Here is a 16,100-nt window from a genome sequence, read left to right on the forward strand (position 1 = left end):
CCTTTCTCAGATATGTTGATTTCGTGGTGATATCTTTGATTCTTGGTGTATATGTACCTCAGGTGAACCTTTCTCAGATATGTTGATTTCGTGGTGATATCTTTGATTCTTGGTGTATATGTACCTCAGGTGAACCTTTCTCAGATATGTTGATTTCGTGGTGATATCTTTGATTCTTGGTGTATATGTACCTCAGGTGAACCTTTCTCAGATATGTTGATTTCGTGGTGATATCTTTCATTCTTGGTGTATATGTACCTCAGGTGGACCTTTCTCAGATATGTTGATTTCGTGGTGATATCTTTGATTCTTGGTGTATATGTACATGTACCTCAGGTGAACCTTTCTCAGATATGTTGATTTCGTGGTGATATCTTTGATTCTTGGTGTATATGTACCTCAGGTGGACCTTTCTCAGATATGTTGATTTCGTGGTGATATCTTTGATTCTTGGTGTATATGTACCTCAGGTGGACCTTTCTCAGATATGTTGATTTCGTGGTGATATCTTTGATTCTTGGTGTATATGTACCTCGGGTGAACCTTTCTCAGATTTGTTGATTTCGTGGTGATATCTTTGATTCTTGGTGTATATGTACCTCAGGTGGACCTTTCTCAGATATGTTGATTTCGTGGTGTTATCTTTCATTCTTGGTGTATATGTACCTCAGGTGGACCTTTCTCAGATATGTTGATTTCGTGGTGATATCTTTGATTCTTGGTGTATATGTACCTCAGGTGGACCTTTCTCAGATATGTTGATTTCGTGGTGATATCTTTGATTCTTGGTGTATATGTACCTCAGGTGGACCTTTCTCAGATATGTTGATTTCGTGGTGATATCTTTGATTCTTGGTGTATATGTACCTCAGGTGGACCTTTCTCAGATATGTTGATTTCGTGGTGATATCTTTGATTCTCTAATTGTGATGAATATTTTTGTCATTTTTGGTAAAAGTGACATTTTCAACTACATATAGATACCAATCAACCAATCTCACATTTGTTCATTTCAAGATGATATCTTCAATTCTCTACTTAAAATGTGCATTGCTAACAGTTTCTGCTGAGACTGCTTGTTTAACACTTTCAGGTACATGAATGAGCTGTGTCTTTACATCCATGCATGCCTTTATGTGCTTATGTGCATGCATTCATTTTGACATATATAGGGGACAGATGCATGTTCATTCATTTCTTAATAAGATGGAAGCCATTTTAATATTGAAACTTCATAAAAATCAAGCATTTCTTGATATTTCCTACCATGGTCTGTTAATTTCATGTCTTAAATTTTTTGTTCTTTGAAAATCAAATCTCAAATGGATACAGAATCCTTAAAATCGTTCTATTTTGACTTTAAACACGACCTATTTATACATGTCATTTATATAAGCTTATGTGTTAGTAATAGATCCAGTATAGTCTTCCCTATTTCTACTTCATATTCCTCTGATACACTCAGCACACACAAGATTTATTTGGGCTCTCTTTAACTAACTGTGTGAGCATCCTATTTTTTATCAGGAAAGTATTACTATGAGGCGACTGTGACTGATGAAGGTCTGTGTCGTGTTGGATGGGCTACGACCAAAGCAGATCTCAACTTAGGTAAGTATACTGTCAACTATTATGATAAAATAATTTTATGGTGCTGAAACTGGATGAAAATGTTTACTGCTTCTCGACATACACTGTTGGATTGTAATATTCCACATGCACTGTGACGGATTGTAATATTCCACATGCACTGTGACGGATTGTAATGTTCCACATGCAGTGATGGATTATAATGTTCCACATGCACTGTGATGGATTGTAATATTCCACATCCACTGTGATGGATTGTAATATTCCACATCCACTGTGACGGATTGTAATATTCCACATGCAGTGATGGATTATAATGTTCCACATGCACTGTGATGGATTGTATTGTTCCACATGCACTGTGATGGATTATAATATTCCACATGCACTGTGACGGATTGTAATATTCCACATGCACTGTGACGGATTGTAATGTTCCACATGCAGTGATGGATTATAATGTTCCACATGCACTGTGATGGATTGTAATATTCCACATCCACTGTGACGGATTGTAATATTCCACATGCAGTGATGGATTATAATGTTCCACATGCACTGTGATGGATTGTATTGTTCCACATGCACTGTGATGGATTATAATATTCCACATGCACTGTGACGGATTGTAATATTCCACATGCAGTGATGGATTATAATGTTCCACATGCACTGTGATGGATTGTAATATTCCACATCCACTGTGACGGATTGTAATATTCCACATGCAGTGATGGATTATAATGTTCCACATGCACTGTGATGGATTGTAATGTTCCACATGCACTGTGACGGATTGTAATATTCCACATGCACTGTGATGGATTATAATGTTCCACATGCACTGTGATGGATTGTAATGTTCCACATGCACTGTGATGGATTGTAATGTTCCACATGCACTGTGTTGGATTGTAATATTCCACATGCACTGTGTTGGATTGTAATATTCCACATGCACTGTGTTGGACTGTAATATTCCACATGCACTGTGTTGGACTGTAATATTCCACATGCACTGTGATGGATTATAATATTCCACATGCACTGTGATGGATTATAATATTCCACATGCACTGTGACGGATTGTAATATTCCACATGCAGTGATGGATTGTAATATTCCACATGCACTGTGTTGGACTGTAATATTCCACATGCACTGTGATGGATTATAATATTCCACATGCACTGTGATGGATTATAATATTCCACATGCACTGTGACGGATTGTAATATTCCACATGCAGTGATGGATTATAATGTTCCACATGCACTGTGATGGATTGTAATGTTCCACATGCACTGTGACGGATTGTAATATTCCACATGCACTGTGATGGATTATAATGTTCCACATGCACTGTGATGGATTGTAATGTTCCACATGCACTGTGATGGATTGTAATGTTCCACATGCACTGTGTTGGATTGTAATATTCCACATGCACTGTGTTGGACTGTAATATTCCACATGCACTGTGTTGGACTGTAATATTCCACATGCACTGTGATGGATTATAATATTCCACATGCACTGTGATGGATTATAATATTCCACATGCACTGTGACGGATTGTAATATTCCACATGCAGTGATGGATTGTAATATTCCACATGCACTGTGTTGGACTGTAATATTCCACATGCACTGTGATGGATTATAATATTCCACATGCACTGTGATGGATTATAATATTCCACATGCACTGTGATGGATTATAATATTCCACATGCACTGTGACGGATTGTAATATTCCACATGCAGTGATGGATTATAATGTTCCACATGCACTGTGATGGATTGTAATGTTCCACATGCACTGTGACGGATTGTAATATTCCACATGCACTGTGATGGATTATAATGTTCCACATGCACTGTGATGGATTGTAATGTTCCACATGCACTGTGATGGATTGTAATGTTCCACATGCACTGTGTTGGATTGTAATATTCCACATGCACTGTGTTGGACTGTAATATTCCACATGCACTGTGTTGGACTGTAATATTCCACATGCACTGTGTTGGACTGTAATATTCCACATGCACTGTGTTGGACTGTAATATTCCACATCCACTGTAATGGATTGTAATGTTCCACATGCACTGTGATGGATTGTAATGTTCCACATGCACTGTGATGGATTGTAATGTTCCACATGCACTGTGATGGATTTAGGCGAGGGTTCTCCGAACCCGCCTATTCACATAGTTCATACCCACCATAGACTCCGGTCAGTCAAAATGACTATTTTGAACTGTAGGCATTAATCAGCGATTCTGCCGGTGACGGAGAGATAGAATCCAGGTCAGGGGAAGCCCCATGACCTCTAGATTCTTTTACCCCTTACGTCACGAACCCACGTGACCGAGGCCAGCTGGCAGCGCCACAGGTAGCCGTCCTTCACTCTGGTTCCTTTCTCTCCGCCTCGAGGACTTAAACCAACGCAACGGAAAGAGTGGGGAGGTTGGGGGGGACCCAGAGTCTATGGTGGGTATGAACTATGTGAATAGGCGGGTTCGGAGAACCCTCGCCTAAATCCACTACGTTCAATTACCCACCATAGACTCCGGTCAGTCAAAATGACTATTTTGAATTGTAGGCAGAGTCAGACACCGATAGGTGGCAGGTTTTTCCGAGCAAACAGAAAAAAAAAAAAGAGAATGATGAAAGACTTTCCTCCAGTCCGGGATGAAAACAAACCCAAAAACCGAAGTTAAGACCCAAGAAGGGTGGTGTCTTACCTTGCCTGTGCTGTCCCAGAAGCAAGAAGCCAATGCTGCTGTGGTGACAGGGTTTGGTGTGCCTGAGAAAGCTAGACCCAATCCGAACTCGGGGTGATAAGCTTGAAGTAGGACCGAAACAGTTCGCATGAGGGCGTAGGTCGACAGAAGCGAAACCTGGGAGCTTCCAGGAAGTGCTAGTGGAACAGACAATCTGCCCGCAAAAATGCAGAGACTGACTTATCGCCTATGCGCAGAGGCCCCTGCAGTCGTTCGGGCTGGGTCAGCAAACAAGGCCTGACCTGCTACGACGGGGCCTAACCTGAAGAGACCCTGCTCAATAGATTGGGTGTCTCCTAGGTAGGAGTTGATGAAGACGTTCTGCGTTCTCCAGAAGCCTGCCCTCAGAAAGTGTTTGAGGGGGCACCTGACGCTAGCGCTAGTGAGTTAGCAATCGCACGGACCTCATGTTCTTGTACTTGGTGTCTCTGCAAGGTCTGTGTTGAGGAGGATAGTGTATTATAGACCTCCAGTACAGTCTCAGTAATCCACCTGGGAATGGAAGTCGGGGAAACGGGCTTATCCCGCTTGCCAGGGCCGTAACACAAAACCATGTGTTTGGTTCCCCGTCTAGAAAACCTGGTACGGTTCTCGTAGCAACTCAGCGCTCGGACCGGGCAGAGAAGCAATTCCTCCTGATCCTCCGGACTGACAATATTTGCCAGCCGGGGGATGACGATCGGTTGAGGATCGTGTCCTGGGATTTGGTTCTTGGCGAGAACCCGATTCGTGTCTTAGTACAACTTGATCATCCATAAAAGCGGCACAACCGTCCGCAAAGGATAGTGCGCACCTAGCTTTGGCCGGCGCCTACCTGAGGCGAGGGCCAGTAGGAAGACTATTTTCCACATCAAAAATTTGAGTGGTGCTGATTGGAGAGGCTCAAAAGGCAGTCTGCTTAGAGCAGACAACACAACCGACGAGTCCCAGTTGGGCGGCTCCCTTGTATGGGGTGTTGGCGTCTGGAAAGCAATAAATAGTCTCCTAAAAATAGGACAATCGGCTAGTCTTGTTCCCGTACGTTCTGAGTGGTGGGGGACAAGACCGACCTGTAGCCAACGCTCGCTGCGTAGAACAAACCCACTTCGTCAAACAGGTGGATGAAGGAGCCTGCTACCTAGCCAATAGCGGGATGGTATGGATCAATCTTCCTTCTGCTACACCAATCAGTGTATGCTTGCAGCCTAGAAATGTAGGCCGCGTAGGTGGAATCCCTGTTCGCCCTGGCCAGGACGTTGGCAGCCCGCTCAGATATGGCTTTCATATGTGCGGGTCTACTGAGAGCCTCTATGCATGTAAGTGATACCTGCTGGGCTCGTTGGTAGTGCGCCGTCTGGTTGGGACGTCAGGTCCGGTAAGTCCGGAAGCACTGCTGGCGCTTCGACTAGCCTTCCCAACAGAAGTGGAAACTAGGCCTTGCTTGGTCAATTGGGTGCAACCCATGATAATATGCGGGTGTGCACCTGTCGAAGCTTTTCTCCGGTGCCCGGTGAACTAGCGATAAGGGAGGAAAGGCGTACACAACTAAGTGGGTCCACGGGGCTAGCAAAGTGACCCTGGCCCAGGCTCCTGGAGTCAGCAGGAGTGTTACGTACGTTGGGAGCTTGGCGTTCCGGGGTGCGGCAAAATGGTCCAACCTTGGACTGTCCCACGGCCAAAACAGCCTAGAGGCTACCCACTGGGATATCAGCTACTCCGTGTTCTGGAGACAGAGCCGCCCTGAAAGGGCGTCGCCAGACTGTTCCTCACCCCTGGAAGGTGGTGTGCGGTTAGCTCCACATTGTATTCCAGGCACCAAAGGAGGATTTTGCTCCGCTAGGACTGACAATGATGGGGAACGCGTCCCCCCCTCCTTCTTGAAGGAGACCACCGCTGCGTTGCCTGTGCGGAGCAGGACTCTGTGGTCTCGAACTACGGGTAGAAAGCGTGGTAGTGCTAAGTACACTGCTCTCAGTTCGAGCCGGTTGATATGGTAGTCCCGAAACTAATGCGGGAACTATATCCTTGGGCTTATTGGCCCAATAGATGTGCTCCCCAACCCTAGGGGGAGGTATCTGTTACCAGAGTCATACCTGCGGCGAGTGGGCCCAAGGGGCTCCCCTGTCCGAGGTTGGCCAGTGGCGACCACCAGGGCAGAGCTTCCTTCACTTGGTCCGAGATCGAAACCCACCTATCTAGTTCCCATAGGAGAGCTCGGCACTATAACAAGCCTTATACCGGGCGGCTGTGTAGTGCGGCCTGGGGAACGATCCTTCGAACCGAGGTCTTCATTTCGATGATCCGTGTTAGTTCGCGGAGGGACACAGAGGGAACGCTGACTAGGCATTCGGCTTGGCTGCCTAGCGCTAAGCAATACGCTTGAAATAGCTAAGCCAAGCATACCTCTGTGTCAAAACTCCATGCCCAGGGACACCAACTGCACGTTGGGTCGAGATGGGACTTGTCGATTTACCAATGAGCCCAACTGGTGAAGTAAATCCCGTGTTAGCCTGACGCGTTTGGCTATTACCCCTTGCCCGGGTTGTTGGTAACCAGAGGTCTGGGTACGGATTGAGGTGTACCGACATCTGGTGAAGCAGCAGCAATACCTGTTTCATCACTCTGGTGAACACGTAGGGCGCTGTGCCTAACCCGAACGGGGAGACACCCGAGATTCGAATACTTGGCCCAGCTGGGCGATTCGAAGGAGATGGCAACTCGCTGGGTGCATCGGTACATGCAGGTAGGCCCCGCTTAAGTCTAGCGGGGCTAGCCAGTCAAAACGGTAGATGGAGAGAAGAACCCTGAATGGTGTCTCCATGTGGAACCGATCGAGGAGCACGTACTGATTCAGTCTGCCTAGGTCCAAAACTGGACGCCTGCCATTTGTAGATTTGGTACTACGAACCCATTTGGGTAGAAGCCTGGCCTTAGCTCCGGCTGATATACCCTGTGTATGGCGTCTTTCCCCAGCAAACTGCTACTTCCCGTCTGATTGCTTCCGCCTTGCGGGAGTCCCCTGGCAGTGCCCAACAGGGGAGACACTGACGGGGGGAAAAGGAGATTTCAGCGGTATCCCGTAAACTGATGTCACCACCTGGAAAGGTCCAGGGATTGGTCACCCGTTATCTCCAAACCGGACTACACTGGCGCAATCTGTGTTGACAGGGATATGTGGCCATGTGTTCGGCAGTTGCGAGGGGGGGTGTGCTTCCTTCCCCCATGAGGTGAGTTCCCCAAGGCCTGAAGTAGTCACTAAGTTGTGACCTGGCCATTCACCGAACACGTGCCTGTCCCCCCTGGTTGCAGAGGTGAGCGTCAAACATGCCTCCCCTGCTGCCGGGTAGACGTCCGCCCAGGGAGGGTGAGGAGCCACCACCTGGCTCTTACCTCCCTGGGGGCGCGCCACTACCCTCCCCTCCCATGGAAGGGTATAAGCGCTTGCCTCCTGGCTGACTCCAGCTAGTAGACAATGCCCTAGGGCGTTGTGTTTTCTGTGCTTGGGGTGCCCTCCGATTGCCCATGGCAGGACCAACTGGCTAGCGAATTCAAACTGAACCCTCCGGTTCATTGCACTCCGAAGCTCCGAGACTGTACCCACTGTTCCCTGAACAAAGAGGGTGGAGGAAGTCCAGTCTGTGTCACTGAGGCGGGGACGTACCCTGGCTCAGCTTGTCAGCGAAAACACGTGCATCTAAGGCCGCGTCCCGTAGCACGGTAGTGGCCCTGGCCAAGAGAGCCAGGCGACACAAGGGGGTGTCGCATGTAGATGTGCGGTTGCCCACCAGTAAAAATGTCGCCTGGTCTAGGAGGCTGGTGCGTTCTGCCTCCAAGGTCTCCAGAGTGCTGGTCACGCATAATGTGCTCAAGCGACTCTGCCCTTAGGGCTAGATGAGTCGTCTTCAATTGGAAAGGACACCCATCGAACGCGGCTATCCCCCTTTGCCCGGTTTGCCAAATTCGTGGTACCGGGGTCTTGGGAAGGAGCCTTGGAATCCGGTTGGGGGCGTTTTGGTCTCATCTCACGCTATGGGGTCTGATCCCAAAACCACACCGACCGGGTAGCGTTTGGTCCAGTGGAAGTGTTGCCTAATGTTATCCCCACTCGGGGGCCTTAAGCATTACATCCTCCGCGGCTGACCAACGCTGCCCATCAACACCATTTGCATGCTCTGCGCCCCACTCCGCACTCAGGCGGACAGGGAGAGACTTGCCGACGGGGTTGCTTTGGATCCCGATGCTCGTGATCCCATAAGCGTTGAAGCAACCTTAGGTAGTTGCTCTAGGATCAAGGGTGGGGGTATATACATCGTATCACTGGGATCGATGATACTCCGCCTCACCCCAAAAGCGTGGCTCACCAAGTCATACAGATGGATGACTCTGAGGGAACGCCCGGAGTACCGGCTGTATCCGACGCGAGCGAACTGCATCTCCTTTCACTTTAAATATGTGAGAGGGAGCGTGTTCGACTGTGCGTCTCATGACAGGGTCGGTTCCCTCTGGGGACGCCCGTGGGTCGGTAAGAAATGAGTCAAAACCCACAGCGGGGACCGGACACAAGGAAAAACTCGTTACCGTTGTACCGTTGCCGCGTGACGAACCCTAGCTGGCAGAAAGTAGGGGGGGTCAACGTGTGCCCTGCCCTGAAAGCCCTGCCCCGAGATCGGAGACTTGGCTGCCAGCACCCCGTTGGCATTCAGTGCCCGAGGATCCAGAGAAGAACCGGGGCAATTAGTTTGGGCCTCGGCCACCCCCCAAAATAGTGGGAGAGCCGTGCCTGGGAACGGGGGTTCCCCGGAAGAGACGTGTTTGAATGCAAACATGCTTTCGTGTCTCTTCCTGCTTGCCCACCGAGGGGACACAGTGGAGACAGCTCGCTCCGACTGCGTCTGATCTACCTGGCCTGCCAGGGACGCAATTGCCCGACAGTCCTTCGACCAAAGCCCTCAACTCGGAGGCAAACTCGGCGCCGCGCGAGGAAGGGTCCACGAAGAGACCCGCCATGGGCCCCATAGGAGGAAAGCCTCCAGGGGCACAGCCTCGCTGCAGCCGGTAAAATCGGGTAAAAACACCGCCACTATGTTCAATTACCCACCATAGACTCCGGTTAGTCAAAATGACTATTTTGAACTGTAGGCATTAATCAGCGATTCTGTCGGTGACGGAGAGATAGAATCCAGGTCAGGGGAAGCCAGATGACCTCTAGATTCTTTTACCCCTTACATGCACTGTGATGGATTGTAATATTCCACATGGTCTGTGATGGATTGTAATATTCCACAGTGCATGTGGAATATTACAATTCACTATGTTCAATTACCCACCATAGACTCCGGTTAGTCAAAATGACTATTTTGAACTGTAGGCATTAATCAGCGATTCTGTCGGTGACGGAGAGATAGAATCCAGGTCAGGGGAAGCCAGATGACCTCTAGATTCTTTTACCCCTTACATGCACTGTGATGGATTGTAATATTCCACATGGTCTGTGATGGATTGTAATATTCCACATGCACTGTGATGGATTGTAATATTCCACATGGTCTGTGATGGATTGTAATATTCCACATGCACTGTAATGGATTGTAATGTTCCACATGCACTGTGTTGAAATGTAATATTCCACATGCACTGTAATGCATTGTAATGTTCCACATGCACTGTAATGGATTGTAATATTCCACATGCACTGTGATGGATTGTAGTACTACTAGTATTCCACATGCATTGTGATGGATTGTAGTATTCCACATGCACTGTGTTGGATTGTAATATTCCACATGCAGTGTTGGATTGTAATATTCCACATGCACTGTGATGGATTGTAATATTCCACATGCACTGTGATGGATTGTAATATTCCACATGCACTGTGATGGACTGTAATATTCCACATGCACTGTGATGGATTGTATTGTTCCACATGCACTGTGATGGATTGTAATATTCCACATGCACTGAAATGAATTGTAATATTCCACATAATTGAAATGAATTGTAATATTCCACATAATTGTAATATTACAATCCAACACAGTGCATGTGGAATATTACAATTCACTATGTTCAATTACCCACCATAGACTCCGGTTAGTCAAAATGACTATTTTGAACTGTAGGCATTAATCAGCGATTCTGTCGGTGACTGAGAGATAGAATCCAGGTCAGGGGAAGCCAGATGACCTCTAGATTCTTTTACCCCTTACATGCACTGTGATGGATTGTAATATTCCACATGGTCTGTGATGGATTGTAATATTCCACATGCACTGTGATGGATTGTAATATTCCACATGGTCTGTGATGGATTGTAATATTCCACATGCACTGTAATGGATTGTAATGTTCCACATGCACTGTGTTGAAATGTAATATTCCACATGCACTGTAATGCATTGTAATGTTCCACATGCACTGTAATGGATTGTAATATTCCACATGCACTGTGATGGATTGTAGTACTACTAGTATTCCACATGCATTGTGATGGATTGTAGTATTCCACATGCACTGTGTTGGATTGTAATATTCCACATGCAGTGTTGGATTGTAATATTCCACATGCACTGTGATGGATTGTAATATTCCACATGCACTGTGATGGATTGTAATATTCCACATGCACTGTGATGGACTGTAATATTCCACATGCACTGTGATGGATTGTATTGTTCCACATGCACTGTGATGGATTGTAATATTCCACATGCACTGAAATGAATTGTAATATTCCACATGCACTGTGTTGAATTGTAATATTCCACATGCACTGTGTTGGATTGTAATATTCCACATGCACTGTGTTGGATTGTAATATTCCACATGCACTGTGATGGATTGTAATATTCCACATGCACTGTGATGGATTGTAATATTCCACATGCACTGTGTTGGATTGTAATGTTCCACATGCACTATGATGGATTGTAATGTTCCACATGCACTATGATGGATTGTGATGTTCCACATGCACTGTGATGGATTGTAATATTCCACATGCACCTTGTTGGATTGTAATATTCCACATGCACTGTGATGGATTGTAATGTTCCACATGCACTGTGATGGATTGTAATATTCCACATGCACTGTGTTGGATTGTATTGTTCCACATGCACTGTGATGGATTGTAATGTTCCACATGCACTGTGATGGATTGTAATGTTCAACATGCACTGTGATGGATTGTAATGTTCCACATGCACTGCGATGGATTGTATTGTTCCACATGCACTGCGATGGATTGTATTGTTCCACATGCACTGCGATGGATTGTATTGTTCCACATGCACTGCGATGGATTGTATTGTTCCACATGCACTGCGATGGATTGTATTGTTCCACATGCACTGCGATGGATTGTAATGTTCCACATGCACTGTGATGGATTATAATGTTCCACATGCACTGTGATGGATTGTAATGTTCCACATGCACTGTGATGGATTATAACGTTCCACATGTACTGTGGTGGATTGTAATGTTTCACATGCACTGTGATGGATTGTAATGTTCCACATGCACTGTGATAGATTGTAATGTTCCACATGCACTGTGATGGATTATAATGTTCCACATGCACTGTGATGGATTGTAATGTTTCACATGCACTGTGATGGATTGTAATGTTTCACATGCACTGTGATGGATTGTATTGTTCCACATGCACTGCGATGGATTGTAATGTTCCACATGCACTGCGATGGATTGTAATGTTCCACATGCACTGTGATGGATTATAATGTTCCACATGCACTGTGATGGATTGTAATGTTCCACATGCACTGTGATGGATTATAACGTTCCACATGCACTGTGGTGGATTGTAATGTTTCACATGCACTGTGATGGATTGTAATGTTCCACATGCACTGCGATGGATTGTAATGTTCCACATGCACTGTGATGGATTATAATGTTCCACATGCACTGTGATGGAGTGTAATGTTCCACATGCACTGTGATGGATTATAACGTTCCACATGCACTGTGGTGGATTGTAATGTTCCACATGCACTGTGGTGGATTGTAATGTTTCACATGCACTGTGATGGATTATAATGTTCCACATGCACTGTGGTGGATTGTAATGTTCCACATGCACTGTGATGGATTATAACGTTCCACATGCACTGTGATGGATTATAACGTTCCACATGCACTGTGGTGGATTGTAATGTTTCACATGCACTGCGATGGATTGTATTGTTCCACATGCACTGCGATGGATTGTATTGTTCCACATGCACTGCGATGGATTGTATTGTTCCACATGCATTGTGATGGATTGTAATGTTCCACATGCACTGTGATGGATTATAATGTTCCACATGCACTGTGATGGATTGTAATGTTCCACATGCACTGTGATGGATTATAACGTTCCACATGCACTGTGGTGGATTGTAATGTTTCACATGCACTGTGATGGATTGTAATGTTTCACATGCACTGTGATGGATTGTATTGTTCCACATGCACTGCGATGGATTGTATTGTTCCACATGCACTGCGATGGATTGTAATGTTCCACATGCACTGTGATGGATTATAATGTTCCACATGCACTGTGATGGATTGTAATGTTCCACATGCACTGTGATGGATTATAACGTTCCACATGCACTGTGGTGGATTGTAACGTTTCACATGCACTGTGATGGATTGTAATGTTCCACATGCACTGTGATGGATTGTAATGTTCCACATGCACTGTGGTGGATTGTAATGTTCCACATGCACTGTGATGGATTGTAATGTTTCACATGCGCTGTGATGGATTGTAATGTTTCACATGCACTGTGCTGGATTGTAATGTTTCACATGCGCTGTGATGGATTGTAATGTTTCACATGCACTGTGCTGGATTGTAATGTTCCACATGCACTGTGATGGATTATAATGTTCCACATGCACTGTGATGGATTGTAATGTTCCACATGCACTGTGATGGATTGTATTGTTCCACATGCACTGCGATGGATTGTAATGTTTCACATGCATTGTTATGGATTGTAATGTTCCACATGCATTGTGATGGATTGTAATGTTCCACATGCATTGTGATGGATTGTAATGTTCCACATGCATTGTGATGGATTGTAATGTTCCACATGCATTGTGATGGATTGTAATGTTCCACATGCACTGTAATGGATTGTAATGTTCCACATGCACTGTAATGGATTGTAATGTTCCACATGCACTGTGATGGATTGTATTGTTCCACATGCATTGTGATGGATTGTAATGTTCCACATGCACTGTGATGGATTGTAATATTCCACATGCACTGCGATGGATTGTATTGTTCCACATGCATTGTGATGGATTGTAATGTTCCACATGCATTGTGATGGATTGTAATGTTCCACATGCATTGTGATGGATTTTGCTCAATTTAAATGTTTTCTTTTTGAACAGGTACTGACAAACAAGGTTTTGGTTTTGGAGGCACAGGTAAAAAGTCTTTTGGTAGACAGTTTGATGATTATGGGCAGGTGAGTCTCCACATATGTTATAATATACTATTATAACATACCATTATCTATATGTGGGTGGCGGGGGCATGTTATTTTTGGCAAATTTGCACATGTCGGCAATGTTCCATCGTGTCCCACACTGAACCTGTTAAAGCCATATCAAATCATGATAAATGTTGTTATCTGTTAATGTATTAAAATGTATTCTATCACTTCATGCACTTGAAATAGCAATTATTTATACTACCACAAATTAATAGTTTATGTTAGAAATAATATCTACCGGTACAAGTAAAACTTTGCTTAGATAAATTGCTGTACTGTGATTAGGAAACTTGTATGCAATTTGTACGAAATTAATCCATAAGAGATTTTGAGGTTAATATAGTATGTGTAATATTAATACAGGTACAGTACATGTTGTATTAATTGAACATAAATATTTGTTTTAAGGTTTTAAAGATTGATCCAGTTATGCAGTTTTAATTTTGTTAAGATGTGTTGTGCACTTTAGCCTATGCAAAATTCCAAAAAAAGTGCATAAGCATTGCTTTCAAATTGAAAAACCTTTATTCATTATGGCAGGACTGTTCTTGTACATAATTGGCTGAGTAGAAGTGTTCCTACCTACATTTTAGACACTGTTTTCCACACAAATATGTTTTCATAAAACTTGAGAGTAAAAACAATTACTTTCTCCAAACTGAACATATATGCAATGTTTACAAACTGGCTGAGCATACAAACATTCATAAAACTTCAAACAAAGTTTTTAATGTTGAAGAAATAAACCTGCATTTCATCTTTGTGTTTGTCATCCCATCCTCATTTTTTTATCTCAAGACTGAAGTCTCTTGGTATTTTATATTTATATTTTATACCAGGTATTAGAGGATAAAGATGCATAGTAATCTCTAGAAAATATGAACTTTATGAATAAAATTCACATAGGACTTAAATAAATAATATTTGTCAATAAAAACAAACCAAACAAAGAATCTTGAATGCAAAATGGTGAAAATTAGCCTGTAACATTCTGCCTTTTGATAAGGGAGTGGGTAGAAGAGTCTGCTAGCATTGTTATTTAAATATCAGTGAGTTCTTTAAAATGTATTGAAATACATATACAGTCTTATTTTTTAGCTCTACTGTCGACTTTGTCGAGCGGAGCTTATCATATGAGTGATTGTCCGTCGTCCGTGTCAATGTTTTACTTATTTGACTTCTTCTTGTAAACTACAAGCCTGAATGCTTTGATACTTGGTGTATATGTACCTTGGGTAGACCTCTCTCAGATTTGTTCATTTTGTAATGATATCTTTAATTCTCTAATTTTGGTGAATATTTTTGTCATTTTTGGTAAAAAGTGATATTTTCGACTTCTTGTTAAAAACCGCAAGTCCAATTGCTTTGATATTACATATGTAGGTACTACATGTAGACCTCTCTCAGATTTGTTCATTTTGTAATGATATCTTTAATTCTCTAATTTTGGTGAATATTTTTGTCATTTTTTGTAAAAAGTGATATTTTCGACTTCTTGTTAAAAACCACAAGTCCAATTGCTTTGATATTACATTATATAAGTACTACATATGGACCACTCTCAAATTTGTTCATTTCATGATGATATCTTCAATTCTCTAATTTTGATGAATATTTTTGTCATTTTTGATAAAAAGTGATATTTTCAACTTCTTGTTAAAAACCGCAAGTCCAATTGCTTTGATATTATATATATAGGTACTACATGTGGACCACTCTCAAATTTGTTAATTTCATGATGATATCTTCAATTCTCTAATTTTGATGAATATTTTTGTCATTTTTGGTAAAAAGTGATATTTTCGACTTCTCGTTAAAAACCGCAAGTCCAATTGCTTTGATATTACATATATAGGTACTATATGTGGACCATTCTCAAATTTGTTCATTTCATGACGATATCTTTAATTTTCTAATTTTGGTGAATATTTTTGTCATTTTTGGTAAAAAGTGATATTTTCTTCTTGTTAAAAACCACAATCATTTATGGTGAAAAATGATATTTTTGAATTCTTGTTGAAAACAGCAAGTCCCATTGCATTGATAATATGCACGTTGTTCATTTTCTAATGATATCTTCTGTTCTTTAATTGAAATGTGCATTACTAACAGCGGAGCTATCTCAGCCGAGAGGCTGCTTGTTTAATATCTCAATTCACTACATTCAACTACCCACCATAGACTCCGGTCAGTCAAAATGATTTTTGAACT

General features: G+C 43.4%; 1 protein-coding gene across 1 annotated transcript in view; it reads left to right on the top strand.

Moving 5' to 3' along the window:
• Nucleotides 1-16,100, top strand: part of LOC102800875 (ATP-dependent RNA helicase DDX1-like) — a 77,078-nt gene that overhangs the window by 23,062 nt on the left and 37,916 nt on the right. Inside the window, exons 8-9 of the mRNA XM_085499983.1 lie at nt 1,528-1,611; nt 13,786-13,862. Coding sequence (XP_085356109.1) covers nt 1,528-1,611; nt 13,786-13,862 — 161 coding nt within the window. The remainder of the gene's footprint in view (nt 1-1,527; nt 1,612-13,785; nt 13,863-16,100) is intronic.

The sequence above is a fragment of the Saccoglossus kowalevskii genome, chromosome 6 (assembly GCF_978046115.1).
Source record: "Saccoglossus kowalevskii chromosome 6, keSacKowa6.1, whole genome shotgun sequence".
Taxonomy (NCBI): domain Eukaryota; kingdom Metazoa; phylum Hemichordata; class Enteropneusta; family Harrimaniidae; genus Saccoglossus; species Saccoglossus kowalevskii.